Source organism: Mixophyes fleayi, chromosome 1, assembly GCF_038048845.1.
Source record: "Mixophyes fleayi isolate aMixFle1 chromosome 1, aMixFle1.hap1, whole genome shotgun sequence".
NCBI lineage: Eukaryota > Metazoa > Chordata > Amphibia > Anura > Limnodynastidae > Mixophyes > Mixophyes fleayi.
Genome location: NC_134402.1, coordinates 219,625,991 through 219,652,495, shown reverse-complemented (window position 1 = coordinate 219,652,495; position 26,505 = coordinate 219,625,991). Strand labels below are relative to the sequence as shown.

At 44.4% G+C, this 26,505-nt stretch overlaps 2 protein-coding genes across 2 annotated transcripts in view; one reads left to right on the top strand and one right to left on the bottom strand.

The window, feature by feature from the left end:
• LOC142150063 (kelch-like ECH-associated protein 1A) overlaps window positions 1–26,505 on the top strand; it is an 83,539-nt gene that overhangs the window by 27,149 nt on the left and 29,885 nt on the right. The window lies entirely within an intron of this gene.
• On the bottom strand, window positions 1,355–6,567 carry LOC142150052 (uncharacterized). Its single transcript, XM_075205304.1, has 2 exons — window positions 5,909–6,567; window positions 1,355–3,493 (listed from the first exon to the last, which is right to left on the bottom strand). Exons 1-2 carry the CDS (start codon window positions 6,528–6,530, stop codon window positions 2,592–2,594), a joined length of 1,524 nt encoding a protein of 507 aa, XP_075061405.1. The 5' UTR covers window positions 6,531–6,567; the 3' UTR covers window positions 1,355–2,591.

Genomic DNA, 26,505 nt, shown 5'->3' with positions numbered 1-26,505 from the left:
GACTGTGGAGATCTCAGTCATTCCAATCACAATCTGCGGCCCATCTGCCAAATTCTGTACAGTAATCCTCAGCAGAACAATGTCCCTGTTTCAAAGATCTCAGTTTAGACACTGCAGAAGTGACTTTGTCAGGATCGTCATACAGGAGGCCCAAGGCCTGAAAAAGGAATCTATAGTTAACAACATTGGATTGTTGGGGTACAAGCCAAATGCACAGGTTTGTGGATCTCCTTGCAACAGGGAAATAAAAATACTCACTTGCTGCTGTTCAGATCCAGAAGACTGTGGATGTACCTTGAAATATAATTTACAACTTTCTCTAAAGTTGGGGAAATCTCCTCGGTTGCCAGAAAATCTGTCTGGAAGATGATATTGAATTTGCAGTTGATTCGCCAGCACTTGTGTTGGGGATTGAAGTGTAGTATCCCAAGTATGTGGGACGGTTATAAAGGGCTCACCGTGTATGTTTCGTAAACCTTACATCAACCTTATAATTCTAAAAACCCTTTGCATGCAAATAAAGACACGGAGACTTGAATAAGTTATAAAAATTGCCAGAATATTTATTATGATTTTAATTTAAACTAGACCTATGGTGGCGGAGAAAGGGCACTGCGAAACAACTCTCAAGCTGACAAACACTATCACGAGTGGACTGGCGCAACCCGCCGTACGTCCACCACCACAGGGAACAAAATCCCAACATCACTTTTGCGCTGAGTTGGCGTCAGAGTGACTGCCCCTTTGAAAACTCACTCTGCCCTCCCTCACCGAGTCGAACAGGGACCCTCCTCACCGAAGGGCCAAAAAGGGAGTTACTGGTGCCTCAACGGGGGGCAGTGACCTACGTCAACTACCAATGCGCCCACAAATCAGCCGCTGAACGCAGTGCCTTCCTACCGCAACCTCACCGGACATATGCTACCAAAGGAGTGGGTGGGTGGGATCTCGTGCTGTGGAATGAACCAGACAGGAAGTGCAGCCTCCTATAACAATCAAGTTCCCTCCCACTGGATTACACATTGGTCGGGCCAACCCATTTTAACACCTTCAGGTCAGTGTTCAGCTTACTACAAACCCTGTCGCCCTTTAAGTGCATTCGTCCTATTCAGCCTCATTTGTCATAAAGGGCTCACCGTGTATGTTTCGTAAACCTTACATCAACCTTATAATTCTAAAAACCCTTTGCATGCAAATAAAGACACGGAGACTTGAATAAGTTATAAAAATTGCCAGAATATTTATTATGATTTTAATTTAAACTAGACCTATGGTGGCTGAGAAAGGGCACTGCGAAACAACTCTCAAGCTGACAAACACTATCACGAGTGGACTGGCGCAAACCGCCGTACGTCCACCACCACAGGGAACAAAATCCCAACATCACTTTTGCGCTGAGTTGGCGTCAGAGTGACTGCCCCTTTGAAAACTCACTCTGCCCTCCCTCACCGAGTCGAACAGGGACCCTCCTCACCGAAGGGCCAAAAAGGGAGTTACTGGTGCCTCAACGGGGGGCAGTGACCTACGACAACTACCAATGCGCCCACAAATCAGCCGCTGAACGCAGTGCCTTCCTACCCCGCTGCGCCCCACAGACGCCGCAGCCCGCCACCACTAATCTAAACACGCCGAAACTCCACCGCAAATGCTATCAATAAACAACCCCATACCTTCCTCCGTTAGATGTACGCCATCACTTCTAAACAAATGAGGTGACTCTACCCCTAATCCCGGGTGATTGATAACTAAACCCCCCATGGACCGCACTATTTTCCTAATGGTGCTATTCAACTTCCTGACCATAACTGTCATCTTTTTTAAGGGGATAGTTGTTCTCCAAGCCAGCCGGGGGATTAATGCCGACCAACCAATAATGATATGTGGCCATGCCTCGTGAATTCGCCTAAGGTCTTCCCGAATCGAAATAATGAGCTCCAGAGACTTGCCTTTTCCCAGGTCATTGCCTCCTGCGTGCACTACTAGTATATTCGGCGGGCCATGCTGTTTTATTAGCCTCGCCAACCATGGAACCAAATCAGGCCAACCTAATCCCCTTCTACCCAACCATCTTATTACGGTGCCTTCGTGATTCGGTATAACATTAGATCTGGGGTGGCCTGCGGCCCAGAAAACAAAGGAATGACCAATGATCCACACCATCTTAGTTGGAACACCATCACCTGGAAGCAGAAAAACATTGTTAAAACCATGCCACCATAATTTGGAAGACAGGCCAGGCATAGCATAAAAGCATGAGAAGGATAGTCTAGAGGAAAACCAGACAACAGGGGGGGGGAGGGGGAAGAGGAAACAAATAGGGAGCAGGCCACCCAGGCGAAGGTAAACAACACCCGGAAAAACCCCGGCAGCACACCACTAATCAGGACTTACGCCCAGGGAAACCCGGGTGAAAATCCCTTCGCGCCCCCGCTTCAAAGCGACGAGCGGAAAAGCCCAGGGTAGCCCACCGAATGGAGGGAGAAGGTGGGGTAGGGGAGGGCAGTGGGGGTGGGTAGGGTAACAATAAGAGAGTGAATTTGAAGAAAAAGAAAAACTGCAAGGCAACCTTTTGATTAGTGGAACAAAAACATTCAAACATCAACATTGTCAATCCTGACATAAGATTTATAAGCCGTGGATTTCCAGCGGCCCAGAGCTTTTATCGTCTCAGAGGAGGATCCCGCCAAAGCAGCAGATGTGGCCGCCCCGATCCTGAACGAATGCGTTCCGTACATAGAACTGTCCAGATCTAATGACCGTAGGGACTTCTTCATAATGGCCGAAAATTGATATTTCGTCATGGGCATGCCGTTATGGTGACATAGAAACAAACGAGCCTGAGGTCTAACATTCATAAATCGGGACACTAAATTGACTGGGCAGATGTTACTATTAGGCTGCCTATTCAACTGCACCCAAGCTCCCCTGCCACTCTGATCAGTTTTAGATCTAATTATTTTACATGACACAATACCTCCGCCCAAGCTGACATGCTCCGCTCGCAAACCTGACTCTTGATGCCCCCTGGATTTAGCCACTAATTCAGAAACCCGAAAAGCACCGAAAAAGGCCATAGAGAAAGCGGCGCTAAACAAGGTCTTCTCATATTCATCAACCGCTATCCCACCCAGGGTCCCTATCAACTGGTCCAGAATAATGTCGGTGATAGGCAAGCGCGCATCTGCCTGTGAGGGTCTCGCCCTAGCCCACCCCTTCAGGGCCTTACTGATCATGAACCCCTTTGTGACATCCGTGTAACCCTGAAGCCTGGCCATGAAAGATATCCCCGCCAAAGTAGCCGCCATAGAGGCTCTGGATTCCCCCTTTGAATAGCTCTCCCACATAAATGCTAACATAGCATCACGCTGACCTGCCTCAGATTGATCTTTTTGCCCGCTGAATAGTGACCACCGTCTCCATGATGCCTGATACGTCCTCAGGGTGGAAGGGGCTACTGCCTGTTCTACGAGCCCCCTTATGCCGGCTTGATGATCTGCCAAACACAAGAGGGACACGGAATACCAACATTGTCCGCCTGGGGAGCCATACTCCGAAACTTGCTCCACTGACCGCGGGACAAAGCATCGGCCAAACTATTTTGCACCCCTGGTACATGTCTAGCCCTGAAAGAAATATCGTACTGCAGGCAGCGCAACACTAGGTGGCGCAGCAAAGATATTGCATGATGGGAGGACGCGCTTTGTTTATTGATCGACTGGACCACTCCCAAATTGTCGCACCAGAAAACTATGTGCTTCCCACGCAATGTGGACGCCCACAATTCGATTGCCACGACAATAGGAAACAGTTCCAGGACCAGCAAGTTTTTGGTAATCCCTAACCTATGCCACTCCTCCGGCCAGCTTTCCGCGCACCAATGCCCGTGCAGATAAGCACCGAAGCCGCATGCTCCGGAAGCGTCCGTAAACAGGTCGATATTAACGTTTGTTACGGGTGGTGAAGGCCATATTCGCGTCCCGTTAAAATCACTGAGGAAGGTGAGCCAAATCTGCAAATCCTCCTTGATAACCCTGGAGAGACGCACCGCCGCGTGTGGCCTACTCCTCCCCGCAGTGGCTCTCTGTAGCTTTCTACAGAAAACTCTACCCATGGGAATCACGCGGCATGCAAAGTTGAACCTCCCTAACAGGGACTGAACCTGCCTGAGCGGGCTGGAGCTGGACTCCAACGCTTCTGCAATAGCCTCGCACATCTTGGACACTTTATCTGTTGGGAGCCTGCAAATCCCGGCCGCCGTGTCGATCTCAATTCCAAGGAACGAGAGACACGTGGCTGGACCCTCCGTCTTGTCCGCGGCAATGGGAACGCCTAGCACCCTAAAAAGGGCTTCAGTGGAAAACAGAGTATCCCGACAACAAGTGGAATCAGGAGGCCCGATAACCAAGAAGTCATCTAGATAGTGTGCGATCCACCGACACCCCGTTCCCGCCTGAATGCACCAATGCAAGAAGCCACTGAACTTCTCAAATAGCGCACAGGATATCGAACACCCCATAGGCAGACAGCGATCGATGTAGTATCCACCACGATGCCGAAAACCCATGAACTGATACGATTCCGGGTGAAGGGGCAGTAACCGAAAAGCCGACTCGATGTCGATCTTAGCCAACAGGGCACCCTTCCCACATTCCTGCACCAGTGCCAGTGCGGATTCAAACGATTGGTAATTTACGGAACTAAGGGTAGTGTCTATTGCGTCGTTCACGGACAGACCAGCCGGGTACGACAAGTGTTGTATCAACCTGAATTTACCCGCTGCCTTTTTGGGTACTACCCCTACCGGGGACAAAATAAGATTTGGAATAGGAGGAAGCGAGAAAGGGCCAACCATGCGACCCAGGCCCACCTCCTTCGCGATTTTAGCGTCTAATACTTCCGGGAGAGCGAGCGCCGATTTCAAATTGATCGGCGTCGCCGTAGAAACGTTGCCCTGTACTGGTAACTTAAAACCCATATGAAAGCCGTCACGTATGAGGGCCGCGGTGTCTCTATTTGGGAACCAAGCGAGCCATTTGTCCAGTTCAGCCAAATTAATTGGCGATGGACCCTTGACTCGGCACAGCTGGATTTGCACCTCTTCCGCTACCCCCACTCCGTCGGGCCCTTGCACATTCAGTGGCTGGATGCTGACCTCCGCATGCCGTGCAATTGTGTTTGAAGCGGCAGGATGTGCCTCGCTGGCAAGAGCCGGCGTTGAAATCAAAACATCGACCTTTTGTGGGGAGGGTTGCTTGTACCCTCCCCGGCCCTTGAAACCTCCTGCCCGTGTAACCCTCGGCCCCTTGACTGCTTGGTCTCATGAGTTCCAGCCAGGTGTCGATGTCTTTCGACCCCAGCGGGAGCTTCTCGCGACCACTCATCCGCTTGCGGAAGAGCTCGTCATACGCTCTCCATATTGAGGGGCCATCTTTTAGCGCCATCCCGCTAATAAGGTGCATATATCTCCACACCTCATCCTGCTCCCCGGGCCTAGTTTCCAGATAAATAGTGGCAAAAATAGCGAAGGAATTAGACCATCTATTAAACGATCTGAACTTATCCTCACCCATGCCGGACCTCTCACAAGCCGCGGCAAGTGCCTTCTTTCCCTCACCTGTCAGGGCGAACATATCCACGTACTTTCCGCGTCTAATCCTATCCCGTACGCTCGGCCTAATACCGTGTGTTATTTCCAGGGTTTCAACCTGCCCTAAATCACTCCTAGCTACCGCCCGTTCATCGCCCCCCGACTGCGGAGCCTGCTTGCTACGTTTACCTAGCAATTTCGTTTCCAATAGCTTGATTAGTTTTCTGGGCCTATCGCCCGAATCTGAAGAACCACTGCTCGTGGAGAGAACCGGTGACCCCAACAACTGTACATCGTGTGTAGGAACAGAAACGGACTCACCATGAGGAGCAGGATTCCCGGACGCGACTGATGCCTCCCCGACACTGGCAGCCCCCGGCTGGGCATCTGTTGATCCCGGGATTGGTCCCACACGACTCCCCGCCGACCTCTGGTCTCGAGACTCGGACCCGGAACGACCTTCCCCGACAGCCCTCATCTCCTGGTTCGCGACCGCAGGTTCTGAAACACAAAGTGGAGCAGTAAGCTGAGATCTAGGAACGTAGTCCAGTCGTCGCCACACCGATCCCAAGGCTGGGCCGCAAGGATCTGATCTAGAAGGCAAAAGGGGTGACGGGTTATAGGAACCTCTAGATATGACCCGACGCTGAGGGGGGACATCGTCGTAATGGGCCCGGTAGGATTCTTCGTAAAAACCGCTTGGCCTGTACTGGGTGTGCCGCGGGGGAGACCATTGGGACGTATTACCGCCGCTGGAATGATGGTAATCATATACCAGATTATCCCGCGTGGGCTCCGGCCTAAAGTGACTGGTGCCGCCATACCCTCCAGACGGCGATGGGGCACGCCGGGACCTGTACGTCCACTCGTCTGTAGCTGGCAGAACGTGGCGAGGAAGGGAGGGCCTCACAGGCGCCCGGGGACTGTTACCAAAAACTTCCATGTTCCCCCTACTGGTCCTATCTGGCCCCACGTGCCTCTGCCCCTGCCTAAGGCTCTGAACCCTGTCCGCCCCGGGGGTGTAAGGTATAAATGGGCCTCTGTCAGACAAAGGGGCTCCCCCATGGTGTGCACCCCAAGAAGAACCTCTGCCGCTTTGGGGCAAAAATGGGCTGGGCGGGAAATGTAACTGGTGAGGGGCAGGGGGGTTATCAGTCTGTCTGTCCCCTCTGCGAGACAAGATGGGCGGGGTGACGGGGTATAGTATAAAAACTTCGGAGCTGGTCCCCCTATCTCCCCCTTGAGGGTCGCTGCTCATGACCCCTCTCTCCCCCGTGGGGTTAACCCCAGAGGGAGACACCTGAGTGGCTTGTGGAATGGAGGGCATGACCGCAGCTGGAGGAAGCACAGGAGTGCTGGCTAGAACCATCCCCCCCTCCCCCTCCCCGCTGCTGCCCACAACGGAGGAAATCATTGTGCGGGATGGCGGCCTGGGTCTGCGCATGCGCGACCCAGATGATACCGCCGCCTGGACAGAGCGACCCCGCCGCCCGCTGAGTTGGCTAGGGGTAATGGGGGAGCCACTATGGGAAGCGTGAGCCCGACCCACGGGAGGAGGGGGCTGGGCGGAGGCTGCAATATGGCGCCTGGATGCGGGGGGGGATGGGGACCTGTAGCGTGCCGGGCGGGCGGAGGAGCGTCTAGGACGGGGCATGGCAGCGGGTGCTGGAAGGTGTGGAGCTGGGGTGGCACGGGGGAAGCTAAAAGGAGTAGGTGAAAACAAGGGGAAAAAGGAGATAAAGGGGGAAAGACAAAAGGGGGATAAACGGCTGGAAAAGAAAATAATAAAGTTAGGGACAGGACACTAAGGGAAAACCAAGTGGGAGAAAACAAGAGATATATAGGAAACAAGGACAGGCCAAAGAAAACAGAAAAAACAGGGTACTTATCCGGTTCCTGGCTCAGGTCCTGCTGCTGCAATCTCGTGCTGTGGAATGAACCAGACAGGAAGTGCAGCCTCCTATAACAATCAAGTTCCCTCCCACTGGATTACACATTGGTCGGGCCAACCCATTTTAACAACTTTAGGTCAGTGTTCAGCTTACTACAAACCCTGTCGCCCTTTAAGTGCATTCGTCCTATTCAGCCTCATTTGTCATAATGTCACAAATCACCCTTCTAGTTAAGTTATCAAAAACTGTTGTAGACAAGTGCTTCACCTTTAGCAACTTGGTTGTCCCCAGGACTTAGTCTCAAGTAGTAATAACTTAGCTAAGTGGAGACCACAGAGGACTTGGTAGTGGGATGCAGAGCAGAGATCTCAATGGCAACAGGATGCATGATATACCTGAACCAGATTAAGCAGATATACTGAGTTGCAATAGAGTGTAATAGCAGCTTCCACTAGTATAACAACAGCTTAGCAGTGTAGACGATGATGACAGTTGTGACCTATGTGGAGATGGCGCTGGAGTGCCACACACACAGTGAAAGGAAAAGTGCAGAGCAAAGGTTGCACTATAAATCAGGAATTAGTATAACAGCTGACACAGGAAAGTCCAATGAAGCAGATACCGGGCACCACAATCCTGTGGCTGGGAAGTGGTATTACAGACAAAAGGCAGCGCCAAACACATACTTGCCAACTTTTCCTCCTAATTGGCTTCAGGGAGATCCTCGGGGAAGTGGGTGTGCGAGGGCGGGGCTTGACAAATAGCATCATTTTGGCCCCGTCCCCTAAACTATTGTCACAATTTTGGTCAATTACAGCAGAGGGTGGGGCTAATATGATGCAATAATTGCATCATTAAGCCCTGCCCTTGCCACTTGTCTATTGCGCAAATGAGAACCGGGAGGTCTCCCAGAAATGTGGGAGTCTCCCAGACATTCCGGGAGAGTAGGCAACTATGCCTTAAAGAAAGCAGCTAATGAATGTCTAGAGACTGAAGTGTCTTTTACATTTCTGTCTTCATTACTGAAGTCATGTTGTCTTACCTGTCAGTCTTTGATTAAATCTTGGTTTCCATGAAAATGGCCACCTCCATAGGCATCAATACATGGGCATAGGACACAATTTCTGAACTGTGTCATCATGCCACAGATGGCAAAGCCAACCACGTCTTGTACTGGCTCAGTATCAGGGAGAATGCCAGACTCTTCAGGGAGTGAGGGAGATCACCCCTATTTCAGGGAGTCCCCCTGACATTCAGGGAGAGTTGGCAAGTATGGCCACACCAGAAAAAAAGGGTCGGTCCAGGCAGCAATATACATATGTAGTCAGGGTCACAAGCAATAAGGTCAATACAGGCAGCAATCAGGACTAGTCAGGTCACAGGCACAGTTCAAAACCAAGTATCAGACAACAGCAGAATATGCACAGGAACAGGAGCACTAAGAAGCAAGCGTGTAAACGCTATAACCGGAGATGGTTCAGTGAACCTGAAAAGTATTTAAAGCAGTAGTAAGCAATCAGGGCAGGTGTCAGATTAAACTGCAGATGAGTGGAGTTCATGTGATCACACCCAGGCTGACATCATAAGGTACGCTTACACTGCAATAGACAAAACACACACACACACACACACACACACACACACACACACACACACACATTTTGTCAGACAAAAGTGACTCATTGGGACATGCCAGATTTTGAAGCTGAGTATATTAGCAAGGTCTCCTGCTTTGACTAGCAACAGCCAGTTTTATATGGACATAATTTTGTGTCCCCACTATGGATGAGGTCCCCACAATGTGTAAACAGGTCATTCTCCCCACAAGTATGGAAATACAAGTATACACACACACACACACACACACACACACACACACACACACACACACACACACACTTATTTCTATTACATCATTAAGATTTATGTAAGGAACATTCTTCATACCTTTCCTATTGCCCTATCACCAGACCAATCAAATGTGTATGTTTAGGATCTGTTTGTCATCATGGTTATCACTTTAGATTTTCAATTTGACCTAGACCAATATATTGACATTCCACTGCCTTGTGGGGACAGTTCATGTATTACGGCCATCAGGGGACATCCATACACAGGAATACACCGACACCTAGCCACAGCTAGTCAAACAGGTTTAAGTCATGGTCAACAACTGCGTATCTTTTCAACTATTTTAATTTCTATTTATAGTTGTTATCTGGTTCTTTATGTAGAATTTCACAGCTACTAGTTTTGATCTCTCATTGCGGATGGCTCAGTCATGATGCATGTGTCGCAATCATGCTTTCCGGGTATTCTGCATGTCTCGATAAACTTCACCATGTGCTTCTATACTGTGTTGACCTCATCTCTGTTCCATGGTTTTTTCAGCACTTCTTTACAAACTGAAATGAAGAAGAATTGTCCATTATAGATGAATTCTGTGAAACACAGAGAAAACAACATGCTTTGAAAACAGTGTACTACACCAACCTTTGAAAGCTTTGGCTGTGCTTTGGTCTGTTTTACATCATCTCCCTTCTGAAAGGACAGTGTTGACTGACCTTGTGCCCAATTGTCTCTTGGGTTCAGGGGATTGCTCATCATCTGACTCGTCACTCGGTAGCTGGTAGCAGTTTTAAACAAAATGGATATATAAACGACCGATTTAGAAGGTAAAAATCTAATCCATATATTGGGTATGAGATTTAAAACTTATGGTCTGGATCAATGCTTATCTCTAATTCTTACCTTTGAAGTCAGCCAGTTTGCCCCTTATGAATTGTTTGCTGATCTTAGTGAGTTGGAGGATCCATCTGGGATGCAATAATACTATTAGTGCACCCAGAAGTCTGCTAATTGATCCAATTCTGTGCTGTTTAGGTTGAGAACATTTAAAATAGAGATGAGCGCACTCGGATTTCTGAAATCCGAACCCACCCGAACGTTGCCGATCCGAGCCGGATCCGAGACAGATCTGGGTATTCCCGCCAATTGCAAAACTGAAACCGAGGCTCTGAGTCATAATACCGCTGTCGGATCTCGCGATACTCAGATCCTATAAATTCCCCGCTAGTCGCCGCCATCTTCACTCGGGCATTGATCAGGGTAGAGGGAGGGTGTGTTAGGTGGTCCTCTGTACCTACTATATCTCGTGCTGTTCAGTTCTGTGCTGTGCTGTGCTGTGCTCTGTGTTCTGCTCAGTCCAGTGGTGCTGTGTCCTGTGCTCTGTCCTTCTGAGTTCAGTGGTGCTGCTGGGTCCTGTGCTGTGTCCTGTTCAGGCCAGTGGTGCTGTGTCCTGTGCTCTGTCCTTTTGAATTCAGTGGTGCTGCTGGGTCCTGTGCTGTGTCCTGTTCAGTCCAGTGGTGCTGTGTCCTGTGCTCTGTCCTTCTAAGGGCATTGTTATTTCCCCATTATTCCCAAATTATAAAAAATTTCAAAAAAAGTTAAAAAAAAAAATACAAAAAAAGTAATTATATAAAAAAAATAAAAAAATATCCCAAAACAATCCTGCAGTATAAGTCTAGTGGTACTGATATATTACAAAGTTCACTGATTCAGCAGTATAAGTCCAGTGGTACTGCTATATTACAAAGTCCACTGATTAAGCAGTATAAGTCCAGTGGTACTGCTATATTACAAAGTTCACTGATTCTACAGTATAAGTCCAGTGGTACTGCTATATTACAAAGTTCACTGATTCTGCAGTATAAGTCCATTGGTACTGCTATATTACAAAGTTCACTGATTCAGCAGTATAAGTCCAGTGGTACTGCAATATTACAAAGTTCACTGATTCAGCAGTATAAGTCCAGTGGTACTGCTATATTACAAAGTTCACTGATTCAGCAGTATAAGTCCAGTGGTACTGCTATATTACAAAGTTCACTGATTCAGCAGTATAAGTCCAGTGGTACTGATATATTACAAAGTTCACTGATTCAGCAGTATAAGTCCAGTGGTACTGCAATATTACAAAGTTCACTGATTCAGCAGTATAAGTCCAGTGGTACTGATATATTACAAAGTTCACTGATTCAGCAGTATAAGTCCAGTGGTACTGCTATATTACAAAGTTCACTGATTCAGCAGTATAAGTCCAGTGGTACTGATAAATTACAAAGTTCACTGATTCAGCAGTATAAGTCCAGTGGTACTGCAATATTACAAAGTTCACTGATTCAGCTGTATAAGTCCAGTGGTACTGCTATTACAAAGTTCACTGATTCAGCAGTATAAGTCCAGTGGTACTGATATATTACAAAGTTCACTGATTCAGCAGTATAAGTCCAGTGATACTGATATATTACAAAGTTCACTGATTCAACAGTATAAGTCCAGTGGTACTGCTATATTACAAAGTTCACTGATTCAGCAGTATAAGTCTAGTGGTACTGATATATTACAAAGTTCACTGACTCAGCAGTATAAGTCCAGTGGTACTGCTATTACAAAGTTCACTGACTCAGCAGTATAAGTCCAGTGGTACTGATATATTACAAAGTTCACTGATTCAGCAGTATAAGTCCAGTGGTACTGCTATATTACAAAGTTCACTGATTCAGCAGTATAAGTCCAGTGGTACTGATATATTACAAAGTTCACTGATTCAGCAGTATAAGTCCAGTGGTACTGCTATATTACAAAGCAGTATAAGTCCAGTAGTACTGATATATTACAAAGTTCACTGATTCAGCAGTATAAGTCCAGTGGTACTGCTATATTACAAAGTTCACTGATTCAGCAGTATAAGTCTAGTGGTACTGATATATTACAAAGTTGACTGATTCAGCAGTATAAGTCCAGTGGTACTGCTATTACAAAGTTCACTGACTCAGCAGTATAAGTCCAGTGGTACTGATATATTACAAAGTTCACTGATTCAGCAGTATAAGTCCAGTGATACTGATATATTACAAAGTTCACTGATTCAACAGTATAAGTCCAGTGGTACTGCTATATTACAAAGTTCACTGATTCAGCAGTATAAGTCTAGTGGTACTGATATATTACAAAGTTCACTGATTCAGCAGTATAAGTCCAGTGGTACTGCTATTACAAAGTTCACTGACTCAGCAGTATAAGTCCAGTGGTACTGATATATTACAAAGTTCACTGATTCAGCAGTATAAGTCCAGTGGTACTGCTATATTACAAAGTTCACTGATTCAGCAGTGTAAGTCCAGTGGTACTGATATATTACAAAGTTCACTGATTCAGCAGTATAAGTCCAGTGGTACTGCTATATTACAAAGTTCACTGATTCAGCAGTATAAGTCCAGTGGTACTGATATATTACAAAGTTCACTGATTCAGCAGTATAAGTCTAGTGGTACTGATATATTACAAAGTTCACTGATTCAGCAGTATAAGTCCAGTGGTACTGCTATTACAAAGTTCACTGACTCAGCAGTATAAGTCCAGTGGTACTGATATATTACAAAGTTCACTGATTCATCAGTATAAGTCCAGTGGTACTGATATATTACAAAGTTCACTGATTCAGCAGTATAAGTCCAGTGGTACTGATATATTACAAAGTTCGCTGATTCAGCAGTATAAGTCCAGTGGTACTTATATATTACAAAGTTCGCTGATTCATCAGTATAAGTCCAGTGGTACTGATATATTACAAAGTTCGCTGATTCAGCAGTATAAGTCCAGTGGTACTGATATATTACAAAGTTCACTGATTCAGCAGTATAAGTCCAGTGGTACTGATATATTACAAAGTTCACTGATTCAGCAGTATAAGTCCAGTGGTACTGCTATATTACAAAGTTCACTGATTCAGCAGTATAAGTCCAGTGGTACTGCTATTACAAAGTTCACTGATTCAGCAGTATAAGTCCAGTAGTACTCTCCTGTGCCGCATATAATTTTTAAAGGCTTTGCCGAGTGTGTGTGGCTTAGGGGTACGCTCTCTTGTGCTACATATAATGGAAAACCAAAATTTGGAGGATAAAGTAGGGAAAGATCAAGACCCACTTCCTCCTAATGCTGAAGCTGCTGCCAATAGTCATGACATAGACGATGAAATGCCATCAACGTCGTCTGGCAAGCCCGATGCCCAATCTCCTAGTACAGGGCATGTAAAATCCAAAAAGCCCAAGTTCTCAAAAAGTAGCAAAAAGAGAAACTTAAAATCATCTGAGGGGAAACGTAAAGTTGGCAATATGCCATTTTCGACACGTAGTGGCACGGAACGGCTTAGGCCCTGGCCCGTGTTCATGACTAGTGGTCCAGCTTCATCCAAGGATCTAAGCCCTCCTCCTCCCCCCCCTACAAAAAATTTAAGAGAGTTATGCTGTCAGCAACAACAACAAAACAGCAAAGAACTCTGTCTTCTAAACAGATGACATCACAAATCCCCAAGGCGAGTCCAAGGGTGTTGGTGGTTGTGAAGCCTGACCTTCCCATCACTGTACGGGAAGAGGTGACTCCATCCAGCATTTGCAGCACTCCCTCTGCATATGCTGGAAGGATCACCCACAGTCCAGTTACAGATTTGGCTAATGAAGGTGTGAATGTTGTACACCGGGAGGAGGATATTGATGTAGCTGGCGCTGAGAAGGATGTTGATGATTATTATGCAGACAGATACCAAATTGCCTTTCTCAATTTCTATTTATATTCTAGATTATATAACGGCTGAATAGTTTTCTATTTTACTCCTAGTGGAGAGGGGATCTGATGCAGACAGATACCAAACTGCCTTTGTCCATTTCTTTGTATATTTGAATTTCTAGTTCTACAGTCTATGCAGGCTGCTTTTTTTTTTATTCAACTACAAGTGTAGGGCGGGGGGGGCATAGATAGCCACCAAAGTAACGTGGTCCATTTAATTTCACTTTCTAGCTCCACAGTCTGTGCAGCCTGCTTTTTTTATCTTCAAAGTATTTACAAGCCTTGCAATCTAAATTAACTAGAGGTAGTGACGTGCTAGAACTCCACCCTCTATATGCTGCAGAGGATGGAGGAGCTTTCAAAAGGCCATTCAAGCCTACACAGCCACCTATGACATAGGAAAAGGAGTGGGGATGCGCCTGAGTCAAGCGCACTGGAGAAGAATTTCCGTGTTGTGTAAGGTTCTGCAGCCATTTGAACTTGCCACACGAGAAGTCAGTTCCGACACTGCCAGCTTGAGTCAGGTGATTCCCCTGATCAGGCTTTTGCAGAAGCAGCTGGAGAAAGTGAGGGAGGAGTTGGTACACCATTGCGATTCCACCAAGCATGTAGCTCTTGTGGATGAAGCCCTTCGCACGCTTTGCCAGGATCCGAGGGTGGTCAGTCTTTTAAAGTCAGAGGAATACATTCTGCCCACCGTTCTCGATCCTCGGTTTAAAGCGTATGTTGTGTCTCTGTTTCCGGCGGACACAAGTCTACAGCGGTGCAAAGACCTGCTGGTCAGGAGATTGTCCTCTGAAGAGGACCGTGACATGCCACCAGCTCCACCTTCATTTTCATCACTGTTTGTGCAGTTCCAAAAAAGAGGAACTGACATTTCTATTGCTACCTTCTTTCTTTCTGTATTTCCTGTGTCCTGTGGTCTGTTCTGCTAAGGGCATTGTTATTTCCAAGTTATCCAAAAGTTAAAAATAAATAAATTTATTTTTATAAAAAAAATTATAAAAAATTCATTTAAAAAAAAAAAAAATATTACAATTTTTTAAAAAATATAGCTTGTACTGCTATTTAAAAGTCTAACTACGATCATTCACTGTTGCTGTACCCAAAAATAATAGGTACTGCTATTAAAGTACAGTCCAGTGGTACTCTCCTGTGCTGCAGATAATTTGTAAAAGCTTTGCCGAGTGTGTGTAGTTATGTATCTCAGGTTTTAAGAAGAGGCACAACACTGACAACCTGTTAGAGAAACTGAGGGAAATAATCTCTCTGTGGCTCACCCCACTTAGACTCTCCTGGGGATTCGAATAACTGCCATTTCTAGTACTACCTTCTTTCTATCTCTATTTAAAAGAAACTAAATAACTGCCATTTCTAGTACTACCTTCTTTCTTTCTCTATTTAAAAGAAACTAAATAACTGCCATTTCTAGTACTACCTTCTTTCTTTCTCTATTTAAAAAAAAAAAAAAAACTGCCATTTCTAGTACCTTCTTTCTTTCCATATTTAAAACAAAAAAAAACCTGTCATTTCTATTACTACGTTAATTGTTTGTGCAGTCACAAAAAAGAGGAACTGCGCCCTTAACTGCTATGTTGGTTTTAGACGTCCATCCGGTGTCCGCCATCTCTTCCCTGGAATTCAGACCAGTTGAGTTTTTTTTTTATTATATTGTGGGGACCACTCCACAACGCAGTCCAGATACTTTTTTGGTGGAATTGAGACCAGTTGAGGGTTTTTTCATTATATTGTGGGGACCACTCCACTACGCAGTCCAGATACTTTTTTGGTGGAATTCAGACCAGTTGAGGTTTTTTTTATTATATTGTGGGGACCACTCCACTACGCAGTCCAGATACTTTTTTGGTGGAATTCAGACCAGTTGAGGTTTTTTTTATTATATTGTGGGGACCACTTCATTACGCAGTCCAGATACTTTTTTGGTGGAATTTAGACCAGTTGAGGGTGATATATTGTGGCCCCGGTACCAAATTGTGTACCGGGACCACTGCACTATGCAGTCCAGAAAGCTACCTCGGAGAAACGTTTTGGACTAAAAACAATATTGTGATGTGTGAGGTGTTCAGAATAGACTGGGAATTAGTGGAAATGATTGTTATTGAATGTTATTGAGGTTAATAATAGCGTAGGAGTGAAAATAAACCAAAAAACTTGATTTTAACACTTTTTATGCTTTTTTCAAAATAAATCCAAATCCAAAACCTTAAATCGGAACCAAAACCTTTCGTCAGGTGTTTTGCAAAACAAATCCGAATCCAAAACCTCAAGCAAATCCGAATCCAAAACACAAAACACGAGACACCAAAAGTGGCCGGTGCACATCCCTAATTTAAAAGAGTAGCAACATGCTTTTGCAGCCTCATGGAAGACAGGCTCATGCAATCGGAGTCTCTCATATATCAAAGCAGACATTTTCAGTGGTCATTTCACATTCTTCACAATTCTCTGCAATAAGTTTCATTACATTTTGCATTTCTGGTTGCAGTAGTATTGGAACTTTCCTACCTTATTTTCCTCAGATTTTAATCCTTGTGAAGTGCTGGCAGAGCTTCAGCGTTTTTACAGCATTCAATGAGATCAGCTTGTTCTTTTAATGCCTTAAATGTGTTTTTTTTTGCCATTCTTTCTTAAGAAAATATATGTTTCTATTGCCATTCTATAATCCAGTGATAGACAATACCTGATGCACTACAGGGGCCACATCAGAAGCCCTCTAACCTCTAATCTCATATTAAGGTCACATATTACCCTTAACCTCAGTAATAAGTTAAAAACATTACATTTAATCAAAGTAAGAGACAACTTTCTGTAATAACATATCAGCAGGCATCTTAAACAAGTGTTTCTTAATTATGACAAACAATTATGGCAATAAGAAAAAAAAAGATGACAAAGATCTTAGGATTGAAACGTGTTGGCTGGGGTATCACACCTGCTTCGGAGAATCTGTTCTGGTCTGCCCTCTGCGTCTTCCTTCGTGATCTGGGCCAGTGGAGTGCCGACTCCTACTGTGTTAATACCATCTGGTTCGGGGTAAGAGGCCACTCATAGTGGGTTGTACTGACATTTTTTTATGAGTGGAGATGATCGATACGAGTGAAGCAGAAGAGGAATAAAAGATAATACTACATACTGAACAACGTTTGAGCTTGTGTAAGTGCATAGCCTAAGGGGGGAAATTCCGTGGCATTTTCACTTGAGACACCGTGGTGAGGCATGCTAAAGAAAGTGTAATATAGCAATTTATCCAACAAGATTGCACTATGATTATTTCTTTATCTTTTTAATTTTTCATTTAATACTTTGAGGATTTACAAAGAACTTTGTGACATCTGAGTTCATTGGTCTGAATGAGTCCAGTTGCTGGGATTGTTTAAGCATACATGAGAGACGCTTCCAATTGAAGGAGAGGATTATATGTATGAACTTTTTTATTGACATTCTCTTCAAGAACTTTGGCTATTCATATCAGTTACTAGCGCCAGTCCTATATTCATCTGTTTAGTAGAATTCTTGCAATAAAGCAATAAGAAGTAGAGATGCTCACTGACCCCCGTGTTTTGGTTTTGGTTTTGGTTTTGGATCTGGAATACCGTCGTGTTTTGGTTTTGGTTTTGGTTTTGTTTGCTTTTGTTTTGCTATTTTGTTCAAAAATCAATGTTTTTGGGCATACAAGAACCAAATTTAGTGCTCCACCTGTTTCTTGGATAAGTAATGTAGTTGTAAAGCTAATAAATTATCAAAAACACAGTTGAATTCCTGGTAGGACTTCATTAATTCTACACACAAACCAGATTGTCTTCCTTTCCATCTATGCGTATTGGCAATGCAACCATCGTCTTTGGATGTATATTACACCCTACACTTATAGTTAAATATGTAAAGAAATGGACAAAGGCAGTTTGGTTTCTGTCTCTATAGGCCCCCCCTCCACTTTTATAAAATACCAAAAAATTCAGCCGTTATAGACTGTACAATATTATTTGAAATGGACAAAGGCAGTTTGGTTTCTGTCTCTATAGGCTATCCCTCCACTTGTAGAAAATACTCAAAAATTCAGCCGTTATAGACTGTACAATATTAATAGAAAAGGATAAAGGCAGTTTGGGATCAGTTTGTGTATGACACCCTACTCTTAAAGAGAAATTGCCCAAACAGCAGGCTTTCAAGACAGTACGTGATATGGAAATGCCCCAAGTCCCTTTCCTCTTTGGGGGTATATTGCACCCTACACTTAAATCGAAAGTTTTAAAAAGATGTTATCGTCATCATCTTCAGCTTCATCCTCACCCTCATCAGTGTGTACATCATCATCACAGACTATCAATTCATCGCCACTTGAATCCGTCATTAGAGAACAGTCAGTGCTTGGATGTCTTGGATGGTGAAGGCCTTCCTCGTGGAAGATGTAGTTCATTTTTATTAACATCATTTTCTCAACATTTTTGGGAAGTAACCTTCTACGGCGATAACTGACTAAGTTCCCTGCTGTGCTGAACACTCGTTCAGAGTATACACTGGAGGGTGGGCAGCTTAAGTATTGCAAAGCAAGTTGTACATGGGTTTCCAAATTGCCTGCTTTTCTTCCCAGTAAGGAAAGGGACTGTCTGACATTTCCATATCAATTACCTCTTGAAAATAATCCTCCACCATCCTTTGCATATTAATACTCATATTGGATGGAGTTATGGGCAAGGTCACACATTTTTTTGAAAAATCCTTCAAACCAGCCCAGGGGGTAAATGTATGAACCTCCGGATTCTTCAACTCCGGCGAGTTCAGCATCTTCAGCGCTTAAATTTAAAACGGCGCTGCCTTGTAAAGGGAAGTTTCCCTTTACAAGGCAGCGCTGCTTTAAATTTAAGCGCTGAAGATGCTGAACTCGCCGGAGTTGAAGAATCCGGAGGTTCATACATTTACCCCCAGATGTTAAACTGTTCTGGTCTGCCCTTTGCGACTTCCCTGCTTCTTTTTTGAAAATTTAATTTTTTACGAGCAGCAGCTGCTTGAGAAACTGAAGGAGGACTCGTCGTCAAGCCAAGGCCCAGTTCAGCGGCCAACTTGCTGAGCAATAGCTCCTTGCAAAAGTTTACATCTCGTTCATTTTGAAACAAAGACTCAATGTAGGTCTTAAACCTTGGATCAAGCACAGTGGCAAACGTACTATCCGAGTTCAAGATCTTAATAACTCGAGGATCATTGTGAAGCGAATTAAGTACTTGATCGACAAGGCCAACATACTTTGCAGAATTGCTTACTTTCATCTCTTTCTTCAGTTTTTCAAGCTGCTTTTCCAATAGTCTAATTAAAGGAATGACTTGGCTCAAACTAGCAGATACTACACTCACTTCACATGTCACAACTTCAAATGGTTTCAGCATCTTGCACAGCACTGAAAGGATTCCCCACTGTGCAAGAGTGAAATACTTTCCCCCTCCTTTTTCCAATGTCATGGCTTGTGCAATTCGCTTGGATGGCTTTGCGCTGTTCCTCCATCCTCTGAAGCATGTACAGGGCACCACCTCTTGCTTAAGTTGGTGGCAGGGCAAGTTAAACTGCTCTTGGAGCTGCTGCAATCTCCTACATGCTGTGGCAGAATGCCTGAAATGGCCTAAAATCTTACGGGTCACTGAAAGCATCTCCTGCACCTCACGGTTATTTCGTAGGAAGCTCTGCACCACCAAGTTGATGGTGTGAGCAAAACAGGGAATGTGATGGAATTCACCCAGCTGTAATGCTCGCACTCTATTGTTGGCGTTATCAGAAATGACATATCCTGGGGAGAGTCCAAGTGGTATAAGCCATGTATCAATCACATCTCTTAGTTTGCGTAACAAATTGTCAGCTGTAGGCCTGTTAGTGAAGCCGGTGATATAAAGAGTGGCCTGCCTGTGACAAATGTGACGTAGTGGTGTACATGCTGCTGCTGTTCCTGCTGGTGAAGGTGAATGACCAACCCAGTGGGCTGTCACAGTCATATAGTCTTTGGTTTGGCCACTTCCACTTGTCCACATATCTGTGGTTAAGTGGACAGTGGGCAGAATGGCATTTTTCAGCGCAATTTCTACATTTGTACACACTTTTTGGTATAGTTGTGGAATAGCTTAACGGGAAAAATGGTGTCGTGATGGAATTCTGTAACGCGGACACAAAACCTCAATTAACTGTGAAAAACCAGCTGTGTTTATTGTGGATATTGGACACAGATCTGACACTAATATGGCAGCCATGGCGTCTGTGATTCGCTTGGCGACTGGGTGACTGCTGTCATATTTGCTTCCCCTAGAAAATGATTGTTTCACAGTTAATTGTTGAAATGTAGGACTGTTCTTTTTCTTGGCCTACCTCTGGGCTGACGATTCACCCCCAGCAGCAGCAACAGCAGCAGCAGTGGGACTAACGCTTTCTTCAGAAGAATCAATAATAGTGCAGGAGTCATCCAGCCTTAATAAGTGGGATGCAGGGCTAAATCCGAGCGCTATTGAGGATATTGATGAGGATGGTGTGGTGGGTGTATTTTGTAGCCGTCGGGATGTCGGTGATCGAAAGGTCCTAGCTGATGATGGAGTGTTTGTAATTTTTTCAGAAGAACTTTCAGCTTTTCCCAACACTTTGCCATGAACTCTCATCATATGGCATAACATAGACGAGGTTCCAAGATGGTTAAGGTCCCTCCCTCAACTGACTGTGGCTTGACATACACTACAAATGGCTATACAATTGTTGTCTGGATTAAGGTAGAAATAATTCCACACATAAGAAGTGGATTTTTTTGTTTTATGGCCAAGCATGACAATGGCCTTTTTCTTGTCACATGCCAGAACTGCTGCCACTGGTGCAGGACTAACACAAACAACCTCATCCTCATCAACATCCTCATTAGCGCCCTCATCGTCTACACAAATCTCCCCCTCATCCTCTTCTAATTCGAAAGTGGCATCCTCAATTTGTGTATCACCGGCTACACTCGGGCTGTTCAGGCACACATCAGCAGAACTGCTGAAAGGGCCCTTCTTTATGGGTACACTAACAGAATGCTCACGATTAGACATACCACTGTTGGATGGACTCTCCACAGGGATTGTTGTCATTTCTGAATCAGAGCATACATTATCCTCTAATACCTTACTGTTTTCTTGCAGCTTGGCTTTGACGCGTAACAGTAGTTGTGCACCACTTTTAGACTCTAAATTACTTGGTCTTGCTTGGTCACGACTGACTGTACAAGAAGAAGGGTCGGTAACATTTTTGGGTCTGCCACTAATAGAGGAAGGCAAAGGCCTCATTCTTTCTTTGCCACTGCGTGCGTAGAATGGCATGTTGCCATTTTTTTTATCGGCACTTAACTTTTCCAACGTTACACTTCTTTTTCGCTTCAACAAGGTAAATTTTTTTGGGTGTGTGTTTTTTCCCTGATTTAAAAAGACTATGTACTTTTACATTGGCTTTACCAGATGACGTACTAGGAACACTACCATCAGGACTGGTGCCAGCACCTACTTGCTGATTCTGCTCATATGTGGACTGCTTTGAATCCATTTTAATGAGCCCAAAGCACTTGTAGTGAAAAAAATTGTAGAAATACTGCTGACAAATATGACTTTTGAAAGCCAGAAAAATTAGTGTTTCACACTGGGGAATATGGGAGACCCCAAAAGCACTTATAGTGCAAATATTGTTTTCGATACTGCTGACAAATATGACTTTTGACAGCCAGAAAAATTACTGTAAAACACTGAGGAATATGGGAGATCCCAAAAGCACTTGTAGTGCAAAATATTGTTTTAGAAACTGCTGACAAATATGACTGTTGAAAGCCAGAAAAATTAGTGTTTCACACTGGGGAATATGGGAGACCCCAAAAGCAGTTATAGTGCAAATATTGTTTTAGATACTGCTGACAAATATGACTTTTGACAGCCAGAAAAATTACTTTAAAACACTGAGGAATATGGGAGAACCCAAAAGCACTTGTAGTGCAAAATATTGTTTTAGATACTGCTGACAAATATGACTTTTGACAGCCAGAAAAATTACTGTAAAACACTGGGGAATATGGGAGACCCCAAAAGCACTTGTAGTGCAAAATATTGTTTTAGATATTGCTAACAAATATGAATTTTGACACCCAGAAAAATTACTGCAAAACAATGGGGAATAAGGGACACCCCAAAAGCACTTTTAGAGCCAGAAATTGAAAAAAAAAATCTCTCCTCTATTTTCCTCTCTTACTGCTCTAACAATTGGTATTAATATTAGAATTGTATAGAATAGAAACAATAATGTGTCCAATTATTGCTCTGTCCCTGCGCTGATATAGCCTGTGACCTAACCCTGCTCTCTCCCTCTGTCAAATGGCGATGGGTTGCTGTGGAGGCGTATTTATGCTTTTCAAATCTCGTGAGAACCGAGCTCAGAAATGCGAATACGTCACAATGACGTTTTGCCTCGATTTCGATTCCGAATGGGCGGGAGAGTACCGAGCCTGCTCAGCTCGGCTCGGTACTAGGATAGGCAAAATTCGGATGGATTCGGATCTCGGGGAACCGAACCCACCCATCTCTAATAAGAAGCCACAGGTGAAGGCTCAGAGGGCCACAAGTGTTGCCCTTCACTGTTCTAGTCTCTTCAGACACTGTTATCTCCTTCAAAATATTAAAGAAGAAATAACAATTACTATAATTCATAACCATGATGTTTTATTGTGCCATTAAAGTTGACCTGACACCGCACACAGTGGAGATATTCATTTTGTGGGCTAACCAATATGAAGCTTATTAATTTACCATCACTGACATCACTTAGGCACTGCCTAACTAACATACATGAATCATGAGTTATATGTATAAAATACAGTTTCCTAGTAAGCTATATTCTTTCATTCTCATGAATGATCCCTCAAAATGGATCTTCTATTTGTCCATTTTTGTCAGTAATTGTTCTCCTTTAAAACACTAATAGATGCAACTTAAAATTGATTTAGTAGTAACTAAAATAGCAATTACTAGTAGATCCATGACAAACGCATCTATTTAATGCAAATACTTTTGTGTGCCTGTCAGGAGAAAGTTGCAAAGTGACATCACTGGGGCTTCAATTGGACTAACAACAGTCATATTTGACTGTGATTTGTACATATCAGGAACCAAACAAAACAGTTCCGGGCCCCATTGCTAGAACTGCTGGTTGCCATTGATAGCTATGGACCTGAGGATTGTGCCGCTACTTCATCTCCAGCAAGATGAACGTACTGGAGATGGTGCATGAATATCAATATGCAGTGTTGTTCTAACAATGAGAGCTCAACAGAAATTATTATACAAGAGATTCACAAAAAGAGATGACTCTTTTTATGTTTTGACTTTCAAAACATTTCTAATTGGTTAGTATATTTAGACATTTTAGACAAATGATCCCATTGAGCTGATTGAGATACATCTTGATCAGATTCCGACTTTGTTTGAAAGGTGTAAGTGGTAAGTTGCAGGTACCAAAAGGTGATGCCTCCTTTGTTTTTGCCTCTAGTCAATTTGGTATAGGGGAAGGGCAGTGGTAAGTTCAACAGGCGGGCAGGACGAAGGAGGTCAGTGATCCAATGACACAGCCGCAAGTACTTGTAAAAGTCTTTAGAGGGAAGGCTAAAGCTGTCCTGCAACTGCGTGAAGGACCTCAGTGCCAAATAAATATGCTAGGGAGTGAAAGCTCTCGGAGAGCCAGTTGAATAGTTCAAGGTTAGGGACAAACGTAGACACACTGGAAAGGGAGAGATTTCTGGTCGATGATACAAAATCTGTGGAGGTTCCCACTATCCTATCCCAAACCCTAAGTGCATCCCAGATGGAGAAGGGGATTGGGGGAATGAGGTCTCAAGGAACCAGGGAGCCAAATCAGAACTGCTATGGGAAAGGAAGGGTGAAGGGCTTGCCTAGGTCAACCAAGGGCTTGTGGTGAGCCAGAAGAGCCCAGTCCCGAATCTGGGATATAATATAATACACGCCTCTTGATATTCCACCAGATTAGGTGGTGCAAGCCTACCTTGTCTCCTGGGCAGGGCCATTCAGGCAAAGCACAATTGGGAGGGTTTGCCTTTCCAGATGTAAGATGTATTTAAGCATAAGGGAATGGAGCGTGTTCATAAACCTCTTTGGGAACAGGTATTGGATTGTTCTAAAGACATACATAAGTTTAGAAGGCAACATTATTTTGAAAGCAGCCACCCTACCCAACCAGGACACCTCATAGTTCATCCAAGAGGAAGATAATTTAGTGAGCTGGGCTATCAACAGCGGATAATTAATATTGTACATGTCAGAGATGTGTTTCCCCAGGTAGGAAAGTAAGTGCTCTTCCCAGGCATATTTAAAGCAGCACTTCAAGTGGGTTAAGGAGTCTAGTGGGAGGCTAAAGGGGAGGGCTTCAGTTTTAGTAGTGTTTAACTTACAGTACGATGCCTGGCTATATTCGGACAGAATTTTATGTAGTTCCAGTAATGAGGTCTCCGGGCTGACACAAAGAGAAACAAATTGTCCGCAAACAGACAAAAACTGTGGTTAGTCCCCTGAAAGCTGAAGGCCTTGCAAGCAATGGAGCGGTGTATGTATTCCGCCAATGGCTCAATGGCCAATGTATAAATGAGAGCGGACAAGGGGCATCCCTGTCTGGTGCCATTAGAAATAGCAAATTTGTCAGAGAGAAAACCATTGCTTAAAACTTTGGCATTGGGACCGCCATAAAGTGCTAGGATTGCCATCAGGATACTGCTAGTAAAACCACATTTCAGTAAGACTTGCCGCATATATTCCCAGTGAAGTCCGTCGAATGCCTTCTCCGAGTCTAGAGAAAGCACCAACAACTCACCCTGGCATCTTGAGACCTACTCAACAATATTTAAGACCCCCCTCGTATTATTGGAGGCTTGTCGCCCCATGACAAAGCCCACCTGATCAGGGTGAACAAGATCGGGAATGAGAGGGCTAAGTCTGTTTGCAATCAGTTTGGCATAAATATTTAGGTCAGTATTGAGAAGTGAGATCAGCCTATAGTTACGGCAGTCAGCTGTATCTTTGCCTGGTTTTGGGATCGTCACCACTTGAGCCTCCAGCATCTCTTCCGGGAACCCACCACAGTCAGTGCCCACATTGCATATCTCAACCAATATGGGGACTTTCCTAAAAGTACTATAGAAGTCTTTAATGTACCTATCAGGGACAGGGGCCTTACATTTCGGAAGACATTTTATCACATCAAAAACCTCTTGAGGAGTCCAGGGGTTATTTAGGGATTGCAAAACATTGGCATCTAGGGAGGGGAGATTAAATTGGTGTGGGAAGTCCTAAATGTGGGTAAGTGAGGGTTGCTGGGTGGCTGGTTCGTCTTTGAGGTTGTAGATGCCTTCATAGTACTTAGCAAAAGAGATTGGCTATTTCACAGGTATTTGAGATCATTAAACCCTCGGGATTAGAGAGATGGCGGATCCTGTTTCTAGGCTGGTAGCCCCTAAGCTTCCTAGCCAGCATCGGTCCCGCCTTATTGCCTGTGGTGTCGAATTTATGTCAGAGACAGGAGAGTGCAGCCTGAGTACGGGAAAAAAACAACATGGATTACTGAAAAAAGTATAATGGCATGGCATTGCAGAAGAACTGTACATGCAAAACTAATCAAATTCTCTGTATGTCCAACATTTTATAGAGTATGGGTTACCTAGCATCCTTGTACAGCCTACACTTTCCATCCATCAGAGTCTAGCCAATAAGGAACATTTGTACATTTGTGGTGGTGGTTGGTTACTGCACTAAAGTTCATTTTTATGGTGAACGCTATCTGAAACCAGTATCAAAATGTTGTGTCCTTTTGTTATAAGTGGACATACATTCTCTTCCTTATGAGAACTCACCATGTGCAATCCACATCACTGGATCACTATTTAAGTAACAGCAGATTTGTGTGCACACCCACAACATTGTACCTATAATTCTTCTAAATGTCTCAAAATTGGTTGAATAAAATACAATGGCGGTATTTTTGTCATGGGCTGACCACTCCCCCTCTAGTGTCTGGTCTTGCCTCTATGGTAATTGACCACACCCCCTCTGGTGGGCCCCTACCGTTGCAGTCCCCGGGTGGGCACTTCATACCCCAGTCTAACACTGCTCAGCGATCAACTTACGGAAGGTCAAAGACGTCCCAGTGATGTCTGAAGGTGGTGTATCAGTGGGATAGGTCTTGTCCAATCAGAGATCTTGAACTAAATTAAAATCACCCACAAATATCAGGCTACCTTTTCTAACCTTCAAGACTTCCTGCAGAACAACATTAAGAAAGGGGATCTGTGTGGAGTTAGGTGCATAAAGGGAAACAAGCGTCCTCATCTTATCTTCC